The 26,157-nt window shown below is 39.9% G+C and overlaps 1 protein-coding gene and 1 long non-coding RNA gene across 3 annotated transcripts in view; one reads left to right on the top strand and one right to left on the bottom strand.

Moving 5' to 3' along the window:
* Positions 1-1,967: 1,967 nt before the first annotated feature.
* Positions 1,968-26,157, top strand: part of LOC306827184 (uncharacterized protein) — a gene marked incomplete at its 3' end in the record, with an annotated part of 31,939 nt that continues 7,749 nt past the window's right edge. Inside the window, exon 1 of the mRNA XM_079348853.1 lies at positions 1,968-2,361. Coding sequence (XP_079204979.1) covers positions 2,281-2,361 — 81 coding nt within the window. The 5' untranslated portion in view covers positions 1,968-2,280. The remainder of the gene's footprint in view (positions 2,362-26,157) is intronic.
* Positions 24,765-25,548, bottom strand: LOC306826477. 2 transcript variants are annotated; one of them, XR_013779418.1, is made up of 3 exons: positions 25,389-25,548; positions 25,253-25,314; positions 24,765-24,964 (listed from the first exon to the last, which is right to left on the bottom strand). It is a non-coding gene; the product is annotated as an uncharacterized lncRNA (long non-coding RNA). The 2 variants fall into 2 exon arrangements; XR_013779417.1 differs by having other exon boundaries at positions 25,253-25,548.

Here is a 26,157-nt window from a genome sequence, read left to right as displayed (position 1 = left end):
TTGGAAAGCTGCCCAATCGGAGGAAGGAAACCGCACATTCTTGAATGCATTATTTGGTTATATTCTCTGTCTAGTGTATAAAAGGGTTCAGGGAAAGATAGTCGGGGCTCAGACTTCATGAACTGACCAGGTATCTGTCTGTGGTCAGGGACACGTAGTGTTGAACCCAGAGACTAACTTGTATTCTTGATTCATCGGGTTAATAAACTCTGTTAACCTGAAAGGTTATTATTTAAAGGAGTCAGATTTCTATTTACAACATTTAGGTAAAGGATGAAATAGACAGCTTTTTTTCCAACAACACTTTATGTGTCTCACACACACACGCAGCCAAAACTTACAGAGAGGGGACTATTAGGCTATACAACCCAAGTGTGGTCTTATTTTTCTTGTCATTTTAAAAATACATGAAAGTAATACTGCAATTACTTTTGTTTGTTAAATTAATTTCAGGCTTGCATTTGGAGAGAAAGTGGATTTTTTTTTAAATGAGGGAGAGAGAGGGGGTAGACGTGTGGGAGTTGAACCCTGGCCACCTGTGTGCCCTATATGCATGTGGTGGCGCACGCCGCCACTGTGCTACTGGCTTGTAGAGTTTTTTAAATATTACTTCAAATGTCTCACACACACTTCACACTAGCTCTTCTGCTAAGTCTCTACAAAATGAATCCCAATTCAGATGAACGGAGAAATGTTAAACTGTTCAACCTCCTTCAAAGCCTCATAACTTTGACTGGGACCCCAACTGTTGTGTGAAGTTTTTAACAGTTGTGTGTGTGTCCGGTGGAATGTTTTGGTGGAGTGGGTAACATCAAAAACTAAAATGTGCTTTGAAATATAATGGGTTTTCATATAGTCTATTGATTGGCTACTTTCATTGTCTTGACAAACAATTTTCACATAGCAACATAAACTTTGACCAATCGTGTACAAACGGTCTGTCCTGCTCTCAACTGCTGAAAGGCACCTGTCAGTCTTTGATCATCCTTCAACCCAGGAACAATGGTAAGAACAAAAATTTCTAATTATAGCCTTTATACTTAAATGTTAGCATACTGTCTGATGTGTATATATTATTGCATATTCATTGGGAAGAATATAATACAGATTAAGATATGTAATATTTATGTCGAGAAAAACCCAAGAAAATAATGTTAGAACTTAAAGCTGATATTAAGCAAGTTGCCACTCTTTTGACTTCACTCAACACTGGTTTGATTTTACAATATTTCAATAACAGCTCAATATATTAACTATTTATATTAATTGCCACATTTATGTAACATAGAGGATTGTATTATGAATGAGTAAATGTGGAAATACATAGACAAGCTAGCATATTAACAAAGAGTTGATTCAAGGTCATATCCATCTGTGTGGAGGTTATCTTCACAGCTATTGACTAATTACATGGTCTCAGCAAATGACTGTCTCACAAAGTACAGTAGCTTCAACCGATCACATGAGGACAAGGCCCTGGGGTACTGCTAAATAATGATGTTGCATAATAACAGTAGCTTTGGCCAATCACCCCCCCCCCCCCCCAGAAAAAAAACAAATGCTAACCGCAAGGCTGCTGTGAATGAGTCTTGAAGAATTTACAAAATGGGTGAGGTGTGAAAAGAAAGGGATGGGTTAGATAATAGTATGTTAAAATATAATAACAGTATAGATGTGCGTTAAATTAAAATATTAATTATAATTAATTTTTGTTTTAATTATTTTCTGAATTTTATTTTTGACATCATTTTAATGATACTGTATATATTTTATGTACAAAGATAATTATAGATAATTAAAATGACATAAATGATTGCCACTTTTATTATTATTGGTAATACTACAGTATATATTTGAGTGTATCGTTTTTAACAAAATGTATTTGCTTTTTTTTCTCTTTTAGACAAACGAATAAACGAAGTCTGCAATAAGACGCATCCAACTTATTACAAACCCCCCCTGCTTCACATTGCGTTCATTGGCCAAAATGTGCAGGAGAGGACCATAAAATGGAATTTTGAGGGAGAGGACATCGTACCCTTGATAAAAAAAGAAAACAGGGTGGTCACCATCACTGATGGAAAAATAGTGAAAAAAACCACACTATTTGAGTCAGTACCACTGAAATTTGAGTTGGGGCAGGGATACATCCTTCGTGGATATCGCTTGACTGGGTCCGCTCCTCCCCATGGCATTGGAATTACAAGTGAAACACGGCTCTTCAAGAGTGCACCTCTCAACATCCCAGAGGAATTGCAGGCACAGGGGCAGCAACGGCTCATGCCCCTGAGTCCCCAGAGGGCAATAAGCGAAGTGAGTGGGCTGCAGGGGCTGTTCACTTTGAGTGGGAAGGTGGTAGAGGTCAGTACAACAAACAGAAATGTGTTGATACATAGATCTGTGCATTGTCGATGTTCAATGTTTTATCTAATCATTTAAGGAAAACTCCAGGATGAATGTCACATTATGGAGAGACGTCGCCATCTTGCCAGTGGCAGTTTGGTCCATGATGACTTTAAGTCATTTAAAGGGGAATGACGGTGTCTACGCAATATACGACATTGCAGGTACGTTTCTATGAAGTCTCTCAGCTAGCTATTGATTTTAATAGGAGAAAATGTAGCTAACACTACATTGCTCTGCTCTTTGCTCATGTCCCGTTTCACCCGCTTGTTTGCTGACTTCAGTTAGAAAACAGACGAGGTCTGCAGCACAATAAACTGGTATTCCTGGTTGTTCTTTTCTTACCGAATCTGGTATCTTAACTCATTCTCCGCCATTGACGGAATATTCCGTCATTTGGAACCCAACCGTTCCCCGCCATTGACGGAATATTCCGTCAATTGGTGTTTTCAGTGTAATACGATAGGGGGCGCTCTGGCGGACATTGTGAAAAAGTTACAGGACTGTGGGGTCAAAAACCAACAAACAAGACCACCCGCGGGAAAGTAGAGAGAAAAAAAATAAACATTTTCTTAGTCCTTATTTTCCAGCGGGCGGAGTTCTATCAGTCTGTATGTGAGTTTGACGCGCGTCAAAAAGTCAACATTAGCCGTATAGATATGAGATAAAAGCTCTTGAACAGTACAAACATGCCGGCGCCAGCAAGGAGATATTCGGCTGCGGAAACTACAGAGTTAATTATCGATACAGACTCTGATAATTCATTTTTTGACCTCCGTGAAACTGATCTGGATGAAGACAGCAGCGGCGACAGTGAATGGAGGGATTCAGGACGTGTCAGAGGTAAGATATGATCACGTTATTTTTTGATTCACCATGATAGCATATGCATCTGATAATTCATGAGATAACGTGACGTCGAAATAACATATCTCTCAGTTTTGTACATAAACTATGTACAAAACGAAATTTTGACGGACATTTTATTGTAATTTCCAGACACAGAGTCCAGGTCTCCAAGATCCAGGTCTCCAAGGTCCAGACATACACGTAGGTGCAAGAGGTGAGTCATGATAACATATTTTATTTAGTTTGATAGTATGTTACTTGGATTGTATGATTATTAGATACTACAAGACAAGAGCATCTGCTAACTTGTGAGAGAAGATAAAAAAAGAAATAATTTAGCTTTCATTTTGTACACAAACTATTTACCAAATGAATATTTGTTTGACATTTTACTGTCATTTTACACACAGAGTCCAGGGATTCAAGGCCCAGGTGTCCTTTACACAGAACTACTCAAGGTGAAAAAGGTAAGATGTGATATGAAGAGGCCGAAAAATAACGTTTCTCTCTTTGTGCACATCACACTGTTGAATAAAAAAAATGTCTTTCTAATTATTTACAGGTCGAACACAGCAAAGAGGCAGAGGTCGGACCTGTGGATCTTATGGGTGTGGTGGAGGTCAAGTACCTGGTGACCAAGCAAGAGGGTCTGTAAACCAGCCAGGTGCAGGTCCTGGTCCAGGTAATCTGATGTGGAAAGAAATGAACTGGCAGCCAAAAGACTTTCCTTTTCACTGAGAATCCTGGACCTCTAAATGATGCTGCTGCTCTTGATCATATCATTCGTAAGCCTGACCTTGAAATGTATTGGTCTACAGATGACATTTTGGTCACCCCCTACTTCAACAAGGTCATGTCCCGCAACCGGTTTGAAATCATATGGAGATTTCTACACTCCAATGATTATGAATCAAGGCCAGCAAATAGCACTGACAGGTTGTACAAAGTCCGCCCTGTCTTATATTACCTTATATCTAAATTCAGTCAAATGTATCAACCTAACACCAACATTTGCATTGATGAGGGTATGCTTCTGTGGCGTGGACGGCTAGCGTTCAGGGTATACAATCCCCAAAAACCTGTCAAATATGGGTTCAAATCCTACATCCTTTGCGATTCTGACACAGAGTACTGTTACAACATGAAACCCTATTGCGGAGAAGGCACTTCCCTGGGAGACACGGTTGTCTCTCTTGATCAGGTTTTTGTTCAACTAATGTTTTATTATTGAAAATAATAATGATATTTAAGTGTTTGTAAAAACAAAGTATTTCTGAGTGTATAAGAGAAGAAAAATGTATAATATAGTTTGTAAATGTTGTAGTGCTACACTATTCAAAGAAAATTAATAATTTTATGTAATCATTTTTATTTATTTTAGTTATTTATTTTAAAATATAACTGTAGTTGGCAAATGAAAGTAAAAAGAATCCAAATGTAAACTCAAAATCACTTTTTTTTCTTGAAAATAAATAAATGTGTTTTACAAAAGTGCTGTTTTCTCAGCTTTTTGTCCGGAATGTGGTTTTTTTGTGAAAATGGCCGATATTCAAGTGCTGATAAAAAAAGATTGAATGAAGTTTGAATAAAATAGTTTTTTGTATATGAAAGCAGAGGCTCTGATCTTTCTTTTGATGTATTCAATATTTACATATTCAAAGAACAAAATATTCTGTGAGTCTTGAAAGATTGGTGAAAATGGTGAAAAAGGCTGGCGCTGGCTGGCAAACATTCTAGAATTCTCTGGCGGGGAAAGAGTTAAACTAGTCACAGTTACAGGTAAGGAATGTTTCTAAAGTGCAAATATAAATGCAGAGATTCAAACAAAAAACTGTACATTTTAAGATTTGTGTACAATTGAAATTCAAGGAGGGATATGTAAACGACATTTATCGTTTAAAATTGGTAAGGCAGTCTAAATTCAGTCTGAAAAAATAACTGTAAATGGTTGGGTTTTTTTTTTTTTTTTTTTGTTTTAATAGCTAGCCATAAGAATGATGGTTTCATTATTGCACCAATCACTGTATTCAGCAGTTTGACTCATGTTAGTTTCTTGCCACCAGGACACCTGCACCGACGGCATTGTTAATTGCCTGGGGGCTGGAGAAGTGGAGGGCAAACCTGGCTGGCTCCATCTCCTGCTGGAGAGTGATGAGATGCCTCTGATAAAAACAGAGATGTGGGATGAACTATCAGTTCATCTCAAAACGCTACCCTTCCCAATCCACATTCAGGTCAAGGAGGATATTGTTAAAATGGTAAAACCCGTAGGTGTTGAGGAGGGACAGGGGAAAAAGGGGGAGGAGGAGGAGAAGAAGGATGAAGAGTGGGAAAAGAAGGAGGAAGATTAAAGGAGTCATCATATTGGGTTTTGTTTTATGTTTTTAGTAATGTGTTCCCAGTGTTTTCAAGAAGATATAGGGGAGAGGGTAGGACAGAAGATAAATGGGGAGTAGAAAAAATGTTTTTTTTTATGATGTTTATGTTGTCTTGTTTGGTTAGTTGTTTGTTAAAATGTGCATATATGTTATTTGTTAAAAAATAAATACGTTTCACTTGGACAATGAAAATCAAATTATTAACTACAACCATGTAATAAAAAATAGCCTATTTTCTCTCTCTCTCTCTCTCTCTCGACACAATGATCAATCAATAACATGCAGTCAATGCATTAAATAAAATGTAACATGGATGATTTGAACACATGGAGGAAGCTGAGCAACCACCAGGTGCTGAAAAGTGCTTTATACAATTTACCAACTTTCAGCACCATGGACAGCAACATGGTAAAGTGTGCTTATAGGCGTGTGTGTGTGTGTGTGTGTGTGTGTGTGTGTGTGTGTGTGTGTGTGTGTGTGTCGAAATGCATACTTTTAATTACTTTGGTGGTGGACAACATACTTGGTCAATAACGCTGATTCTGATGTTTGCCCACTGACAACAAAACCTTAGCATGTGACGTGTGTACGTTTAACTGACAGACGTGCGTTTTCGATGGCTTCAGCCGCTTCAGTATCTGTTATCTATATCGCAACGACAATGTATTATTCATTAACGCAGTCGGCTGAGAGGTAGCATTACACGTTGTTGCCCAACGGGTCCGGGTTCGTGACCCACTTGTACTTTATATTTCGTCAAAACTCACTTCCCGCGGGCCGGGTTGCCTTGTGGGGGACGGTTTTAAAAAACATATTTTCATGACATTTTAACTTATTTATGGTTTCCGTTGAGTAAGTAATATACCTCCTATGCATTATTCCTTCTACACTTTCGATCTGCTGTTCCTCGTTCTTACTTTGTTTTTGTTCAGTCACACTGTTGAATAATCTCTGATCATATAACATATGTCTAACAGATTATACATATTGTCACGGAAAACTACCATTTATATTGTGTTAAATGGATTAACAAACCTCGTAAGAAGAAGGGCACCACCTGGCTCACCAGGAACAATTTTTATTAATTTTGGAAATCAATAAAATTATTAGATATAAAAAAATTTATAAATTTATTTCTTATAAAAACCATAAATTCAGGGATTTATTATTTCTAACCAGTCTCATTCTAAGTATATGAATTCTCAAAACGTTCAACCACTGAATCAAACACGAACACACCTTTGAATTTTATACGTGATTATTTTTAATGAATAAGGATGAACAAAGAAATGAACGATCTTAAAGGAGCATCGGATATATATATGTAAAACCAGAGGTAACCGATACTATTTCTTTATTCAATTCAGTATGGTGTTGTTTACGTCTGTCTAACCAAAACTATTAACTAGATTCGGATCAGAATTTTATTGAACGAAAACAAAAAAAATAAAAATTATAAAAGAAGAGGGTGGAACTATATTACGGTGGATAGAGCCAGGGGAAATTTTCAAACGAAGGACACTCTCGACACTTGTTTCTGAGTAACAACCAACTGTTGAATATCTTACTGTATTCGCTGAAAAACGAGTCCGCCCAGTGGTACTGTAATTTGGAGAAGGGATTTCTGAGAAGATTCTGTCCAGTTTTACAGCCCGTGGTCCACCTTAGTGAACAGGTCGGAGTCGATTTAGCGATGAACCCAGAAGTGTCGTGGTGCGTTCCGTCAGCTTTTCCTAGCTCGGATGAATGTCAAAAAAAATATTGATAAACGTTCGTCAATTCTCTGCTTAAACTGAAATGGCCAATTCAGTTTAATTCAGATGACGAATCATTCAAGTCTTTGTTGAAAAGAGAAATCCAAAAATTATCGTCCAGAAGTGATAAAACTTTCAATTGAAGCAAACAAGAAGTACTAAGTCCAAAAATCATTTATCTCGAACAAAAGTCAGAGTGTAGAACAAAAGAAAACTTACAAATTCCACAAAGTTAAAAGCGAAATTACGGGACCAGCCGAAGATATGACGGCTGCACGGCCTTTTTAATAGAGTGTTGAGGATATCACGCCCCTTCAGGATGATGTGTCTCTGGGCGGGCTGAAACATGACTCTAAAGTTCTGAACCTAAACTAACGTAAACCAAAACACCATACCAGAGTTCTTAATTCTACGTAAACAATGAAACATGTACAGACATGAAACTGAAACGAAACGTAACATCAAACCATGAATGCAAAAATTTTCAAGCGTAGAATTGATGTCTTGCCTGTTGAATAAAACATTGATTTAAAAGAACCACTAGATGGCACTGGTGCTCCATGACAATCTTTGAAAAGAGGCAGTGACTTCAAACGATAACCCAATTGTTTAATAACTTCGTGATAGAGTGTCCGATCTGAGTCTGGTTTGAAAGACAGCATTAGTTGAAATGTCCTTAGAAAGATTGTTCATCTGAAAATGAGAAATACATATTGGTTAATATACATCTGAAAATGAGAGCATATGATCTCCCCTCATTTTAACGGGGTTCAGACATTCCTTAGGGGGAGATTAAGTTGTCTTGCAAATCAGAGGTTAGTGGCAGAAGTGTTTTCCAAGTGTCAATACGATTTATTAAAGAAGGAAGAAAAATGTGGCTCCATATGTCTTCTGCGTAATGAAGCCCTTTGAAAATGTTTACATGGGATGCGATAGCCTTTATGACTTCAGGTTTGAAGGGTTCAAACTGAGGGTCTTGTCGAAAGCAGATAGAGAGGAGGATCATAAAGTTGAGTTGTGTGAAGACATCTGGTGGAGGGTGAAGATGAGGGCCTCCGGCCTCTCCAGAGGAATGTCAGACTCCTCTTGGATCTGATCAATCTGAATCTTGACCAATATTCGTAACAATATTATGAACCTATTTTAGAAAGATAGTCAGATAAAATTAGATGGAAGAAACTATTGCGGGCAAATTGCAGTAAAGAAGTCGACAGCTAAAATGTTAACAAATATAATTACAATGTGATAACTTTAATTTGTAAATTTCAAACTTTTAAATAAACACTTTCAAACATCTCTAAAATCATCTCTGTGCAAAAAAATATATAATAAAAAAACGAAAAAACTGTGTGCATGGCCTCAACGTCAGTGAATTCCTTTATTCCGAGTGCCATTGAACGCATCACTCAGAGCCTACGACATCTGCGCGAGCGCGTTAGAGTCTCACTCCTCTGTGGATATTCGTGCGGTAAGTAATGAAAATCCGTCTATTTAAGACTTTCACGGTACACAAACACATTATGGGTTTTAGAAATGAGACATCATATTCTCTATTACCCACTCTTACTATGTGTTAAAGGGATAGCTGAAATATTTTAAATTATAGTTGTTATGTTCTACTTTTGAGCTAGTTAGCTTGTGGCTAGCTGCCAATGACTCAACAGAAACACTGCTAAATACACACAACTACCCTGTGTATTCTGTAAGAAACACAATTAAAGAATTTCAAACAAGACCTATAGACTGGTGTAGTTTTGAGTCCTAAAACCAGGAAGTGAGTTAGTATTTTAGCGCCATGGGTTCCTAACTCTAAAAGTTTAAATGTTGATTTTGAATGGGTTTGTGTTTAGACGCCTGAAATAAGGTCTGGGGTTAACACAAGCTGAAGAGATGTTGACGTTTTGTTAGCCGAAAAAAACTGTGTTAGCTATGACCCCACTTGTGAATTTTAAAGTTTTTACGTGAACTTTAAACGGCGGTTGCTAACGAGTAGCTAACTGAAACTACAGTGGTTGTCACAGACGTCACGCGTCATCACGCCGGGAACTCTCTCCCTAATCCTCTTTACAGCCTCTAGTCTTGTTTTTCAGTGCTCTTGTAAATATTAGGTTAATAAACAACTTGTTAAACTATCGTTTAGCTATCTTGTCAAATCCGCTGATTAGATCGATGAAGCATAACGGTTGTGACGTCATTATAAACCGACCGCGGTGTAGTTCGCTAGCGCATAACGTTCGCTTTTTACTTCTCTCGGGTGCATTAACTCTTCAAACGTCATACAAATGATGTTCATCTGTATAGATTATCCCGCTGAACAAAACAGCGTCAGGAACGTGTGTTTGACACAGAGACTATTTTCTGCAATGATCCAAAATTGAACTGCAGAGAGGTACGTTGATCATGTCTCACCTGATTAACAGAGTTGTGCCATATTAATGGACAGGCTGAACAGCCAATGAAGATGCAGAAACAAGGAGGATTTAATTGGCCCAATTTAATGCTTATATATTGAACATATTCAGATAAAGAATCCACCCTGAAACTACTCTGATCGAGCTGTGACATGTTTCTGTAATTTTAACCTGTGTTAACAGAGCACCTTTTCTGTTCTTTGTCTTTTCAGACCATCTTTGACACCCAGCTTAACTCATTCCCCGCCATTGACGGAAATTTCCGTCATTTGGAACCCAACCGTTACCCGCCATTGATGGAAATTTCCGTCAATTGGTGTTTTCAGTGTAATACGATAGGGGGCGCTCTGACGGATGTTGTGAAAAAGTTACAGGACTGTGGGGTCAAAAACCAACAAACAAGACCACCCGCGGGAAAGTAGAGAGAATAAAAACAAACATTTTCTTCGTCCTTATTTTCCAGCGGGCGGTGTTCTATCAGTCTGTATGTGAGTTTGACGCGTGTCAAAAAGTAAACATTAGCCGCATATATATGAGATAAAAGCTCTTGAACAGTACAAACATGCCGGCGCCAGCAAGGAGATATTCAGCTGCTGAAGCTACAGAGTTAATTATCGATACAGACTCTGATAATTCATTTTTTGACCTCCGTGAAACTGATCTGGATGAAGGCAGCAGCGGCGGAGGGATTCAGGACCTACATTCAGACCCTCAGGACGTGTAAGAGGTAAGATTTGATCACGTTATTTTTTGATTCACCGTGATAGCATATGCATCTGATAACGTGACGTCGAAATAACATATCTCTCATTTCTGTACATAAACTATGTACCAAACGAATTTTTGACGGACTTTTTATTGTAATTTCCAGACACAGAGTCCAGGTCTCCAAGATCCCGGTCTCCAAGGTCCAGGCATACACGTAGGTGCAAGAGGTGAGTCATGATAACATTATTTAGTTTGATAGTATGTTACTTGATAGTATGATTATTAGATACTACAAGACAAGAGCATCTGATAATTTGTGAGAGAAGATAAAAAAAGAAATAATTTAGCTTTCATTTTGTACACAAACTATTTACCAAATGAATATTTGTTTGACATTTTACTGTCACTTTACACACAGAATCCAGGGATTCAAGGCCCAGGTGTCCTTTATACAGAACTACCCAAGGTGAAAGAGGTAAGATATGATATGAAGAGGCCGAAAAATAACGTTCCTCTCTTTGTGCACATCACACTGTTGAATAAAAAAAATGTCTTTCTAATTATTTACAGGTTGATCACAGCAAAGAGGCAAAGGTCGGACCTGTGGATCTTATGGGCGTGGTGGAGGTCAAGTACCTGGTGACCAAGCAAGAGGGTCTGTAAACCAGCCAGGTTCAGGTCCTGGTCCAGGTAATCTGATGTGGAAAGAAATGAACTGGCAGCCAAAAGACTCCTTTTCACTGAGAATCCTGGACTATCTAAATGATGATGCTGCTGGTCTTGATCATATCATTCGTAAGCCTGACCTTGAAATGTACTGGTCTACAGATGACATTTTGGTCACCCCCTACTTCAACAAGGTCATGTCCCGCAACCGGTTTGAAATCATATGGAGATTTCTACACTCCAATGATTATGAATCAAGGCCAGCAAATAGCACTGACAGGTTGTACAAAGTCCGCCCTGTCTTATATTACCTTATATCTAAATTCAGTCAAATGTATCAACCTAACACCAACATTTGCATTGATGAGGGTATGCTTCTGTGGCGTGGACGGCTAGCGTTCAGGGTATACAATCCCCAAAAACCTGTCAAATATGGGTTCAAATCCTACATCCTTTGCGATTCTGACACAGGGTACTGTTACAACATGAAACCCTGTTGCGGAGAAGGCACTTCCCTGGGAGACACAATTGTCTCTCTTGATCAGGTTTTTGTTCAACTAATGTTTTATTATTGAAAATAATAATGATATTTAAGTGTTTGTAAAAACAAAGTATTTCTGAGTGTATAAGGGAAGAAAAATGTATAATATAGTTTGTAAATGTTGTAGTGCTACACTATTCAAAGAAAATTTATAATTTTATGTAATCATTTTTATTTATTTTAGTTATTTATTTTAAAATATAACTGTAGTTGTCGAATGAAAGTAAAAAGAATCCAAATGTAAACTCAAAATCACATTTTTTTCTTGAAAATAAGTGTGTTTTACAAAAGTGCTGTTTTCTCAGCTTTTTGTCCAGAATGTTGTTTTTTTTTGTGAAAATGGCCGATATTCAAGTGCTGATAAAAAAAGATTGAATGAAGTTTGAATAAAATAGTTTTTTGGTATCTTTCTTTTGATGTAACACGAAGAGCTACCAACCACTGGAGATGAACAATAATCTGGCGCTGACTTCCTGGCAGAAGCCAGCTTAAATAACCCGGTGATTGGATGAGCCACACCTGTGGACACTGATTGAATAATTAGTAGACACAGAGGGAGTGACAGACAGGGAAACAAACAGACACACGTGGGAAGAGACAAACAGACCAAAACATGACAAGCTGTCTTCATACACCAGGAGAGAATCATTATTAATACTACCTTACAGTAAAGACACTTTTGGGCGACACTTTCTCTGTGATCTATTGTATCATGTTTGATACCAACATAATTATTAGAATCTACTGATTTATATTTCACTAGTGTCTTCAAAAACTGACTCGCTGCCTAAAAAAGAAATTCCTCAAGAAAATATGATCCACTAAATGTCAGTGTTTAAAGTTCATTTAAGCAGCTGTTGGCTAGGCGTTACAGTTCACCAAGTATTTAGTTTACATCCATAAACATCAATCCACAAATAATATGAAATAAAGACAAGAATTCTGGTCCTGAAGATGACGTTTGAATGAGCTGTGAGGTGTTTCTACAGTGAAATAAAATGTGTCTCTGTCTCCTGTCTCTAACTCCAGATTGTCGTTGACGTCACCAAACCGTGAAAAGTAAGTTGACATGCATGAATTATAATTTTGATGTCATGACACATTTTGAAAGTCATCTTTTTATGTACAGGTTATGTACATTTATGCTATATCTATCTATCACAAATCACGTATTATTGAGAATGTAAGCAATTGAAAATTTGCCCTTGAACAGTAGAAAACACATTTCGACACTTTCCAAATGAAACTTAACAGTGGAGTTAGTAACTGGAAATAAAGTTTGATATTTAAATCAAATTCTGCTTTGATTATTAATAGAAGTTGGAATAAGATGTTAGTTTACAAAAATATCACTTTGTCCCCAATCCTTCCCACACCTTTTGTCCTTCATCTGACAGCAGACCATCATCACGAGGCAGCCAGTCTGCAGTGAGTTCACACATGCACGCACGCACGCACGCAGTCAGTCAGTCAGTCAGTCTGAATGTGATAGACTTATATGAAGTGGTTGTGGGGGTGTCTGAAGTCCCATTTACAGCTCTGGTCATCTGGATTCAGTCATCTTAAAGAGCCAGTTTGTGAATAAGATTGATCCTGTCCAGTTTTTAAACAGGACCAAGGTAAGAAGGATTGTGGGATCCTGACGAGACAAAAATGAGGATCAAAAAGATGTCACTTAAGATTTCAGAATATCCTGGAGAACTAAGTTCTTGTGGTTATAAAGACGCATTTCATGGCACCAGTGTTTTGAACAATTTCAACAACAACTGAATGTGTGAGGTGTTGGTGATTTCATAATAAACTCAAAGTCTCTCCCTCTTTGGCTCTTTCTCCCCCCCACCCCATCTGTTTTGGTCACAGACTCGGTAAGTTCACACAAACTACATGATGCACTGAATTTTCCTTTTACAAACTGTTATATTTACAGTATATATAAAATGTATTTTAACATCAACCTAATGTCTGTTTCCTTTTTGTCTTTCAGGTGTGCTGATCTACTTCTATTTTTGAGAGATTCTATCTTGCTTTCTGCTGTCCCATCTACATCTGTCTATTTTGAGGCATTCTACTTTGCTGTCTTCTATCCAAACCTCTATCTGTGTTGAGATTTTTAGAACAATCTTTGGGACATTTCAGAACGAAATATCTTTGGAACGAAATATCTTTGGACTGCTTTAGGGCTGAAACAATTCCTCGAGTTATTCGAGTAATTCGATTACAAAAATGCATCGAGGCAAAATTCTCTGACTCGATGCTTCGTTTAAGCCACTTCCGCTTTTGATGCCTACATGTGCGCGCAAAGTGCGGAACGCAAAATGGAGACGGAGACCGAGGGAGACGAGCGACAAGGAGAGCAAAGAAAACAACGTAAACTGTCGAAAGTGTGGGACCATTATAAACTAAATCGGGAGCAAAATACAGTACAATGCGTGTACTGCAAAACAGAATTAGCATACCATAACAGCACTACTTCAATGCTACAACACCTGAGCCGAAAGCATCCGCTTTATGCATCGAGTCTGCCGAGCGGATCCAACAGGTAAGTCTAATGTTATTGTCACGTTCACAGAAGTATTTAATTTAGATCAGTGATTGGAGATTACGGCACGTAAATAACATACACGTAGCCGAATAATGGCTGATTAACAGGGGAAATAATTGTAGTGGCCACATGACGAGATTATTATGATTATGTCTCATATTATATCTCACTCACTCACACACAGGCGCGCGGACACACAAGGTTGTCAGACCTGGTCAACGTGTTATTTATTTGTTTAGGTATTTATTTTATGACAATATATTGGCTTCATTCATTTTAATTCTATTGCAGAGAGTAGGGTCATCAGTTGTAGATCACATCATAATATGTACATTTGCCATTAATTTAGGCCTGGTAATCAATGAATAAATAACAAAATTAATTATACTCTACTACTTTTTGTTTTTCTCCAGTAAATCGCAGAGTGGTACTTTGGACAGCTTTGTACAGAGGGCTCCGTCATGTTCAACTGCGCAAGCTGCTGACTTCACAGACCGCATTCTGAACATGATTGTCACAGACATGCGTCCGCTGTCCATGGTGGAGGATGAAGGATTCCAGAAGATGATTTTCGCTTTCAATCCAAACTATGCGCTTCCTTCAAGAACCTACTTCATGAAAATGATGGAGAAAAAGTACGAGGACATTAAAGGCAAGTTAAAAAAACATGCTAAAAGAGACCGACAGCATCGCTCTCACAATCGACATCTGGACCAGCGTTGCTACAGAAACATATCTGGGTGTGACGTGCCACTTTCTTGGGGAGGACTGGGGAATGGAGTCCCACAGCCTGACAACAATGCCACTTGAAGAGAGACACACAGCTACAAATATTGCAGAGTGGATTGAGGATGTTATTGCAAAGTTTAACATTTCACCAGAAAAAATCAAAGCTGTTGTCCATGACAACGGTGCTAATGTTGTAGCAGCAGCTAAGATTTTGGCTGAAAAAAATGGATGGGCATCAGTGTGATGTGCAGGACACACGCTTAACTTGGTGGTGCAGGGCGCTCTGAAGAAAAGCCAGGCTATCTCTAAGTGTGTAGCTGCTGCAAGATGTCTTGTTGAACACTTTAAGAAGAGCGAGCTTGCATGCACCAAACTAAAGGATAAGCAGCAGCAAATGGGCACACCGTCACACATGCTGGTGCAGGATGTAACTCCTGGAACAGTACTTTCCACATGCTGTCCAGGCTGTTGGAACAGAGATGGCCAGTAACTGCTGCATTATCTGACCCAGCAGTGACACCAAGAGGAAAACACTACATTGATCTCAAGCCTGAACAGTGGGATGTGATTCAGGAGCTGAACCAGGCCCTTGAGCCATTTGAAGGAGCAACTGTATTTCTGAGTGGGCAAGAATATGTTACCCTCTCTGCACTTCCACAGCTTGTGCAAAGTCTTAAGAAGTCCATACAGACTCCAGCCTTTGAGACGGCACCAGTCAAGTCATACCAAACTGATGTGACAGAACAGATCACAGCAAGATGGCAAGGACTAGATGTGTTTCAACCTGAATCCAACCATATCTTACTTGCTGCTGCTTTAGATCCCAGGTTTAGGAAACTTAAGTTCCTGTCTCCTGATGAAGTTTTCAAGGTCCAAAGCACAGTACAAACCCTGGCACTTGCTGCCAAAAAGGAAGCGAAGCAGAAGAATGCAAGTGAAATTGGGTCTCCCAGCACAACACAAGACAAGCCATTAACTAGTGCTAAATCATTGCTCGAAAAGATACTGGGGTCATCAGACTCAAGCACCAGTGATGAAGAGGATGAGACGCAGCAGTTGAGTCAAAATGTCCAGAAGGAAGTTTTGATGTACTTTGGAGAACATCCTCTATCCAAGAAGGAGAATCCGCTGTCATGGTGGAAAGTGAATGCAGCGCGCTATCCAACACTGTCAAAGCTAGCACAGTCCTTCCTGTGTATCCCAGCAACATCTACGCCATCAGAGCGCCTGTTTTCTGCAGCAGGGAATATTGCATCGAAGCGCAGGGCGAGCCTCGGTTCTGAGCATGTTGATATGCTTACTTTCCTTCATTGCAACCACAGGCTCCTTTAAAGAGCTGAGCGCGCACACAGACACACAGTGTGGAGAAAGACAATGTTTATTATTATGCCTCAGTTTTATCTTAATTTTTTTTTACACCTTCTTAAAAAGTAATTTGAAATTACTGTTATTTATTTTTGTACTTTAGAAAAAAACAAGAGTGTAATGTGGCAATATGTTTCAGTTTTTTTGTCATCTTTAAAATCCAGAATATGCCAATGAAACTGAAATGCACTCTTTTTTCTTGAAAGAAGCAGCTACCAGTTCGGCTGTTAAGTCTGCCAATAAAAAAAATTATCTTAAGAGGAATTGAATTGGTTATTCATTTAACTGACTTCTGTTATTGTCATTGCCATGTATTACTATTAAATTAAGTTCAAGAAATTGAGTGAAATTTAAAAAACATTGTATCCGATTACTCGATTAATCGCCAGAATAATCGATAGAATACTCTACTATTAAAATAATCGTTTACTGCAGCCCTAGACTGCTTTTTCTTGAGCAAACTGGTTACTGGTACCAGCTTTTTTTGGGATCTTTGTGAATTTCTCTGTTCACATTTCTCTCTCCCTCTTTCCTGTCGTTAATCTGAATAGCTATTGGCATTAACTTACATTTTGTAAGTCTTCAAATTTATTTTAATACATTTGTTCAATATTCCATTGAATACAAAATACATAAAAAATAACTATATTAAACTTCAACGATTTGATTTTGCTAAATCTAGTAAGTTTCTGCTATTTCAAATTTGATCCATTAAAGTTCCAAATTTGTCTTTTCTGACAGACATCAGTTCTTTGATTGATTTGATATATCCTTGTAGATATATTCAATAATTTGACTGAAATTTGATAATAATAAAAATAAAAGAAAACATAAAAAGAACTGTAGTTGTTCCTGAACATTGTTGCTGAGGAGACCTGTTTGGTTTGTATCAAAGGTTTGATTGCAAATTGATTCACACTCATCAGTTTTTGTTGATATCAGTGTAAATAATCATAAGAGTAAAACTACTTGATACAGCAGTTATTTTCACAAACATTGTTCAGTAATTCATTTGTTAAAGATTTTCTGTTGTGATATAACTTGATCTGTAAAATAAAAGATATCTTGCAGGGAGAAATTTGGAGTGGCTGTTCCCTTTCTGCAGACTGAGAGTTCTACCACAGGATCACTCATCCATCACCACCAAACTGTGTTCCTGATTTAAAATAAAAACTTTGAAAAGGTACTTTATTAGAGTATCATATTACCAGCTAACACATAAAACAATTAAAGCAGCACAATGCCAAGGAAGAATAAGAGATCTCAAGCCCAAAGCTTCCGCTGGAAGAAGTCAGGTGATATGAAGTGTGTAACAGTTTCTCAGAGCAGTGAGGAGGTAAAGAGAGCCACAGCACCTGATCCTGAGAGTAGGAAACAAGAAGGTCAAATGTCATGTGTACCACAGGTATCTTCTGCAGACATGGTGAAGAGAGTACGTGATCTAGCTCAGTCTTTGCAGGAGAACAAAGTAGGTCCAAGTGATGAGCAACATGTAGCACAGGTATCTCAAGCAGGCTTTGTGAAGAGAGACAGTCACCTGATCCACCTACTGCAGGCCCTTCTCCGTCTCAGCAGATCAGCAGCACAGGTCAAACTGTTCAGCCTGACTCCACCCAGGTATCTTATGCAGATCATTTAAAGAGACAGGACACGTTTCTAGCAGGCCCATCTCATGCAGACAGTGTAAACACTGGAGGTGATGAACAATGTGTCAGTGCATCCAGAAGTCAGGCTTCCCTTAAATACAGCTCTAGAACCAGAAATAAGCAATGTACCTGTAACTCGCTCACATTTCTTGCTTTTCTGAACGAGAATGAAAACCTCAGGAGAGCAGACCTGGACCTTGTTTTGGACAAAGGTAATGTCATGTACGCACAGGTTAGAAAAAGGGTTCCTAACCACATTCATTTGACCACGGATGAACTCCCTGACTGTGTTCCTGCACGCCATGGCACACTCATTGTGGACATGTCACAACTTTCCATGTATGGCTCATTTGGAGATTCTCCTGCTGGAGCAGTTGATTACTTTCTTGATCTTGAGGCTGGATTGTCCTATTTGTTGTCAGATGTGCAGTATGCGTTGCTGTTGATGACTTCCTTATGCATTGCAGTATTCAGAACCAGGTCAGGCAGATACGGTTTCTTTGATCCACATGCTAGGACAGCCAAGGGTTTGCCTCTAAACCAGCGTACACCAACTCCTGGTACAGCAGTGATGGTAACATTCACACGTCTGAGTGATATGATTGACAGGCTCATCAAGTATCACAAGATGTTGGGCACAGCAGCATCCTCCAACTACGAGTTAAAGCCTGTTGGATTTTACGACGTGAACATCAACCTGAGTAACGCCATCGCAGCTGCAGATATTCAGCCGACTGCTCGCACATAATCAACCACTCTGCTCGATGATGCCCCTCATGACAAATCAACTGCAAGTGTTACAAACGCTGATCTTCCTGAAAACACTGTACATGAAGTGTTTGCCAACATGGACACAGAACCAGGACCACTGAGCCAAAGCAGCCCCCATTCTGTCACAGAGAATGATAACTCACTAAAGGGAATCTCAACTGAAATAACTTCTGTGTCATCTGAGAGACAACCACAGGTCTGTATCATGGTCCCTGATACCCCAACTGAACAAGAACCAGTTACTGAACTCAACTCACAAGTTTGTACTCAGAGTGAACCAAACTTAACTGTTCCTTTGGTAAAGTCTTTTGCCACTGATAATATCTTACATGACATCAGACGGTCAAAAATGAACAAACGGCAAAGAGAAAAATACAGAAGGAGACTATTGCGATTGGAAAAGGTATCACGGAGAAAGGAGAATCAAAAGAGAAGAGAGAGAGAAAAATATGCTTCAGATGAATCATATAGGGCAAAGAAAAAATCTCATTAATGTGAGAAACTTTCTGATGAAGAATTCATTCAGAGAAAACGAGAATATGATAACCAATACAGAAACAAACCTGGAATACAACTGAAGAAAAGACAAACACTTACAACCAGATACAGGGAGAACATTGAATTCAGGCAAATGAAAAAAAAAGTATATTAAGAGGAGATATGCTGTTGATCCTGAATTTCGAAGGAAGCAGAAGCAAAATATTATTGGGAGATATGCTGTTGATCCTGCATTTCGAAGGAAGCAGAAGCTGAATATTACTGGGAGATATGCTGTTGATCCTGCATTTCGAAGGAAGCAGAAGCTGAATATTACTGGGAGATATGCTGTTGATCCTGAATTTAGACTGAGGCAAAAACAACATTATACTGTGAGATATAGAGACGATATTGATTTCAGGCTGAGGTGGCGATGTTATATCACTCAACGTTATGCCCATAATGAAGCTTTCCATCTCAAACACAGATGTATAATGGGGAAAATTATGAAAGACAGGTACAAGAACAATCTTGCATTTAGGACCATGCATAACATGAGATGTGCCCTGAAAATAAAAATAAAATACAGACAGATGAGTAGACAAAGCCATGACAGTGACAGAGAGAGTGACAATGCTTTGATCAAGGAGGCCATGACTATTTTCAAGTCTCACATTAAAGCTGGTCCAACGTTCGTATGCACTGTGTGTCACAAAGCCTCATTTCCAAACCAAGTAAAGCCATGCAAGAGGTCCAACTATGTAAAGAATCCAAATGTTGTTCCAGCCTGCCTCACAGGAAAATACACTCAACAAAAATATAAACGCAACACTTTTGTTTTTGCTCCCATTTGTCATGAGATGGACTCAAAGATCTAAAATTCATTCCAGATACACAATATTACCATTTCTCTCAAACATTGTTCATAAATCTGTCTAAATGTGTGATAGTGAGCACTTTTGCTTTGCTGAGACAATCCATCCCACCTCACAGGTGTGCCACATCAAGATGCTCATCAGACACCATGATTAGTGCACAGGTGTACCTTATACTGCCCACAATAAAAGGCCACTCTGAAATGTGCAGTTTTGTCTCACAGCAAAATGCCACAGATGGCGCAAGCATTGAGGGAGCGTGCAATTGGCATGCTGACAGCAGGAATGTCAACCAGATCTGTTGCTCGGGCATTGAATGTTCATTTCTCCACCATAAGCCGTCTCCAAAGGCGTTTCAGAGAATATGGCAGTACATCCAACCGGCCTCACAACCGCAGACCACGTGTAACCACACCAGCCCAGGACCTCCACATCCAGCAGGTTCACCTCCAAGATCGTCTGAGACCAGCTACTCAGACAGCTGCTGAAACAATTGGTTTGCATAACCAAAGAATTTCTGCACAAACTGTCAGAAACCGTCTCAGGGAAGCTCAACTGCATGCTCGTCGTCCTCATCGGGGTCTTAACCTGACTCCAGATCGTCGCCGTAACAGACTTGAGTGGGCAAATGCTCACATTCGATGGCGTCTGGCACGTTGGAGAGGTGTTCTCTTCACGGATGAATCTCGGTTTACATTGTTCAGGGCAGATGGCAGACAGCGTGTGTGGCGTCGTGTGGGTGAGCGCTTTGCTGATGTCAATGTTGTGGATCGAGTGGCCCATGGTGGTGGTGGGGTTATGGTATGGGCAGGCATCTGTTATGGACGAAGAACACAGGTGCATTTTATTGATGGCATTTTGAATGCACAGAGATACCGTGATGAGATCCTGAGGCCCATTGTTGTGCCATACATCCATGAACATCACCTCATGTTTCAGCAAGATAATGCACGGCCCCATGTTGCAAGGATCTGTACACAATTCTTGGAAGCTGAAAATGTCCCAGTTCTTGCATGGCCAGCATACTCACCGGACATGTCACCCATTGAGCATGTTTGGGATGTGCTTGACCGGCGTATACGACAGCGCGTACCAGTTCCCACTAATATCCAGCAACTTCGCACAGCCATTGAAGAGGAGTGGACCAACATTCCACAGGCCACAATTGACAATCTGATAAACTCTATGCGAAGAAGATGTGTTGCACTGCATGAGGCAAATGGTGGTCACACCAGATACTGACTGGTTCTGAGTCCCCAGACCCTCAATAAAGCAAAAACTGCACATTTCAGGGTGGCCTTTTATTGTGGACAGTCTAAGGTACACCTATGCACTAATCATGGTGTCTGATGAGCATCTTGATGTGGCACACCTGTGAGGTGGGATGGATTGTCTCAGCAAAGCAAAAGTGCTCACTATCACACATTTAGACAGATTTATGAACAATGTTTGAGAGAAATGGTAATATTGTGTATCTGGAATGAATTTTAGATCTTTGAGTCCATCTCATGACAAATGGGAGCAAAAACAAAAGTGTTGCGTTTATATTTTTGTTGAGTATATGTTCACATCTGTGAAGATGACTGCAAGAGTATTCAATGCAAAGTGCCCGATGAAAGAAAGACAGAGTGGATTTGTCACACCTGCCATGATAACCTGAAAAATGGAGCCATGCCAAAACTTGCTGTCGCAAAACAACTTGTGGTTGGATGACATACCGACAGAGCTGTGTGACCTCAACATTCTGGAGAGACATCTCATAGCAAAGTGCATAGCTTTTGCAAAAATCATTCCTCTTCCTAAAGGTCAGCAGAGAGCTATACATGGTAATGTAGTGTGTGTCCCGTCTGAGGTTCAAGAAACAGTCAATGCTTTGCCCAGATTGAGGAGCGAGTCTCAGGTGTTGAGAGTGAAACTGAAAAGACGTTTATGTTACAAAGGTCATCAGCTGTTCCAGACTGTAACCTGGTCTAAGTTAGTGCAAGCTCTCAATAAACTAAAACAGATCCATCCACAGTATGACAATGTCACCATCAGAGATGAGGAGGAGTTATTTGACCCAACACTTGCAGATGATGATGATGATGAATCAATGGATGATGATGATTATGATGAAGAGGATCTGATGGAAATTGACAGGCTTGAGAGTGATGCAATGTGTGAGGCCGATAATGATCCTGAAAATGAGCAACAGAACAACACAGTGCTTTGTGATGACAATCAAACACAGGAGAATGATGATGCTGATGATGATGACGAGGCACAACATGAAAATGAGAATAGTGGTGGAATCATTCTTGAATCATGCCTTCAGCCACGTGATGTTTCAGAGGAGATATTATGTTACAGTGAAGGGATTTATTCTGTAGCACCTGCAGAGGGAAACAATCCAGTCAGTTTTTTTTAAAGAAAATGAATTGGAGGGAAAAGCTTTTCCTGTTCAGTTTCCAACTGGTCAAAATACCCTGGATGAAAACCGACCTATTAAACTTACACCCAGTGGTTATTTCAAAGCAAGGCTGTTTGGTGTTGATGATCGCTTTGCCAGAGACACAAATTATTTGTTCTTTGCCCAGTTTGTGACAGAGATATACATGGCCACTTTCAGCATGTCAATACAGCTGCGTAAAGGGAAACCTTTCACCAGAGACGGATGTAAAATAACCTCAAGAATGCTGAGAGACAAATATGAGGTGGAGAAACTTGTGAGGAACAGAGATGCAATTCGATTCATGCAGCCACTCAGAGGAACACCAGCATACTGGGACAAAACAACCAAAGACCTGTTTGCTATGATCAGACAGCTGGGAATCCCTACGTTCTTTTGCACATTTTCAGCAGCAGAAATGCGTTGGCCTGAGGTGATTATAGCCATAAAAGCACAGCAGGGTGAGGAAGTGAATTTTGATGAGCTGGACTGGTCCACCAAGTGTGACATTCTGAGAAGCAATCCTGTGACAACAATGCGCATGTTTGATAAACGTGTTGAGGCACTGTTCAGAGATTTGATCTTGTCCCCTGCACAACCCCTGGGCAATGTTTTTGACTTTTTCTACCGCCTTGAGTTCCAACACAGAGGAAGTCCTCACATACATGGCCTACTATGGGTAGAAGGTGCTCCTGTGTTTGAGAAAGACAGTGATCAGACTGTGTGCGAGTTTGTGTCCAAATACATCACTGCTCAGCTACCTGACCCAAATACACAAGCTGAACTGTACAAGATAGTCACAGAGGTGCAAATTCACAGCAAAAGCCACTCAAAGACTTGTTTCAAAGGTGCAAGGTCTGGGTGCAGGTTTGGTTTCCCTAAGCAACCGTGCAGAAAAACGCTGATAACAAGCCCTGGAGATGACAAGGGTTCAGTAAGCAAAGAGAAAGCTAGCTCCACTGATTCAGCTGCTTAATGAGCCTACAACTGCCTCCCTGAGTTTAGCAGAAGTCCTAGCTCGTTGTGACTTAACCATGAATGAATACGAGCAACACCTGCACATGATGAGCCATTCCAGCAATATCATACTCCAACGTGATCCAAAGGACTGCTGGGTAAATCCTTACAACCCTCACCTGCTTGAAGTGTGGTCGGCAAACATGGATCTACAGTTCATACTTTCTTATTACGGTCTGATACACTACATCTGCACATACATGTGTAAAAGTGAGAACTCTGTGAGTCGATATCTGCAAGCACTCATCGAAAACTCAAAAGGGAGACTGTGTCAATGAATGTGATGAAATGAGGGAAATCATGCAGGCATATTCCAAAAAGAGAGAGGTTTCTGCACAGGAAGCTGTTGCCCGATGCACTGGACTCAACATGAAAAAGTCTTCCCGTGGTGTGGTGTTCATTCCGACAGATGACAACCCAGTTAAAATGAGTCTCCCACGCTCCAGCCTTGAAAACACAACTCCAGAGAGTTTAAATGTGTGGATGACATCTTTCACGGACAAATACAAAGCCAGACCTGAAACGCCAGAGTTTGAGCAGATGTGCATGGCAGACTTTGCCTCTTGCTGCAGATTTGTGTATGGACAACAGACGAGAGGTAAAAATGTTGTTCCTCTGCTGAATGAGCCATGTACAGAGGAGAGAAGCCAATAAACCAGCAATCATCAGATATCATCGAATATCCAAAGAGAAATATCCTGAGCAGTATTATGGCACGTTGCTTAAACTGTATCTTCCTCTTTTGAATGCGGAAATTCTTGTCATTGACGAGGTGTCCATGGTGTCAAAGCCCCTGCTTGCCTACGTGGATGTGAGACTGAAACAGATCAAAGGTAATCACAGACCCTTCGGAGGCATGTCAGTTACAGCTGTGGGAGACTTTTAACAGCTACCGCCAGTACGACAGTCCAAACCACTTTGTGTGTATGACCCATCTGAGATTGACCTGTGGCAGGAAAACTTTGAGATGATCACTCTGACAGAGATCATGCGACAGAAGGACGACGTTGTCTTTGCAGAGATGTTGAACAGGATCCGTGTGAAGGGAAAAGCAGAAGAGCTTTCTGTAGCAGACAGATGTAGCATGTATAATGCTGCAATTTAGTAATGTAATTGTAAAGTAAAAAATGTAAAGCTAGTATATAGAAGGTTCTAGGCTGACTCGGAGGAAAAATGGGGTGCTCAATGAAATACAGACACAAGATTGCAGTGCTTAGTGAAATTGTATTTTGTACAGTGCAGGTGTGGAAAACAATTATTTACAATGTATCTACAGTGTACCAAGAGTTGCAACGATAATTGATACAGTTCACAAAATGCCGGTTCCTTCCGCACCGACGGAGATTCACATTTCTTTTTGGGTTCTCTTCTGTAAGCTCGCCATCCGATTTCCCCGGACCTGGCCTGGGTAAAGCAGGACCATGCATTACATTCAAAATATTGTTATTTGTTCAATGTTGTTATTTTAACAAGATACAGTATACTGCTCTAAACAAACAAATGAGTACTCTTTTAAAAAACATCTGTAACTTCTTTAAGACATTCTATACATTTTGTATAAATGACATTAAATGTTCATATGTTTAACGGTGGTTCTATTTAAAGTGTAAAACCAGTACACCCAGCGCCAGCACCGGCAGACTGGTTCACATTACACATAGCATTTTTAGCATGTTAGCTCATAGAACTCACCAGTTCCGCTCAACAACAAAGAAACCCGTCACAGTGGAGGTCACACACGGCAATAGAGGCATCTGAGGAGGTTGATAGGCATGACAGTGAACAATTTGATCTATACTAGAATAAATATTGTCGGACTATCGCCTACCTGCAGCAGCACGAACTCTGGTCGGGTCCACACTCATGCTGTCAGTGTGGGCGCGGCCATTTTGAACGGGATTTAACCGCTTTGAAATCTCGCAGTATGTTTCAAATCTCGCGAGATTTCGGACGGAGCGCAAACACTATTAGGGGCAAAAACACCTGGGTTACACAGAGCTTTGCTGTCACAGACTTTGACTCAACCAGAACTTTGTCCAACTGATGTCCTGCACATTTTTGCGACTAATAAACAAGTAGACGCACACAACTCTGCAACTTTGTCCCTGCTCCATTCTCATGTCACCACCATCGATGCAGATGACTTTAAAAAGGACCCACACACTGGACACATGACACGACAAGGTGTACCATCGAAAGGAGGCCGAAATGATTTGCCAGACACACTGATTGTTGCTGAAGGTGCTCGAGTCACGCTCACAAGAAACATAGAAGTGTGCGAAGGTTTGGTGAACGGATCATTTGCTACACTGGGCAGAGTTGTATCCACTGAACAACATGGCTGTACTCATGTCACTAGGCTTGGCCTCAAGATGGATGATGAAACAGCTGGCAGGAGTTATCGTAACAGAGCAGGAGATGATGGTCTGGTGTACATAGAGAGATCGGAGGAGAGTCTGAAACAAAAAGGAGTGGTGCGTAGACGCTTTTGCATGTACAATACACAAGGTGCAAGGAATGACCAGGAAATCGGCTGTGGTTTCGCTGAAACACATTTTTGAACCAGGCATGGCATATGTCGCTATCAGTAGAGTGAC

This window comes from Symphodus melops (assembly GCF_947650265.1).
Source record: "Symphodus melops genome assembly, chromosome: 7".
In the NCBI taxonomy this organism is placed as follows: Eukaryota; Metazoa; Chordata; class Actinopteri; order Labriformes; family Labridae; genus Symphodus; species Symphodus melops.
This window is presented reverse-complemented; position numbering and strand designations above follow the sequence as displayed.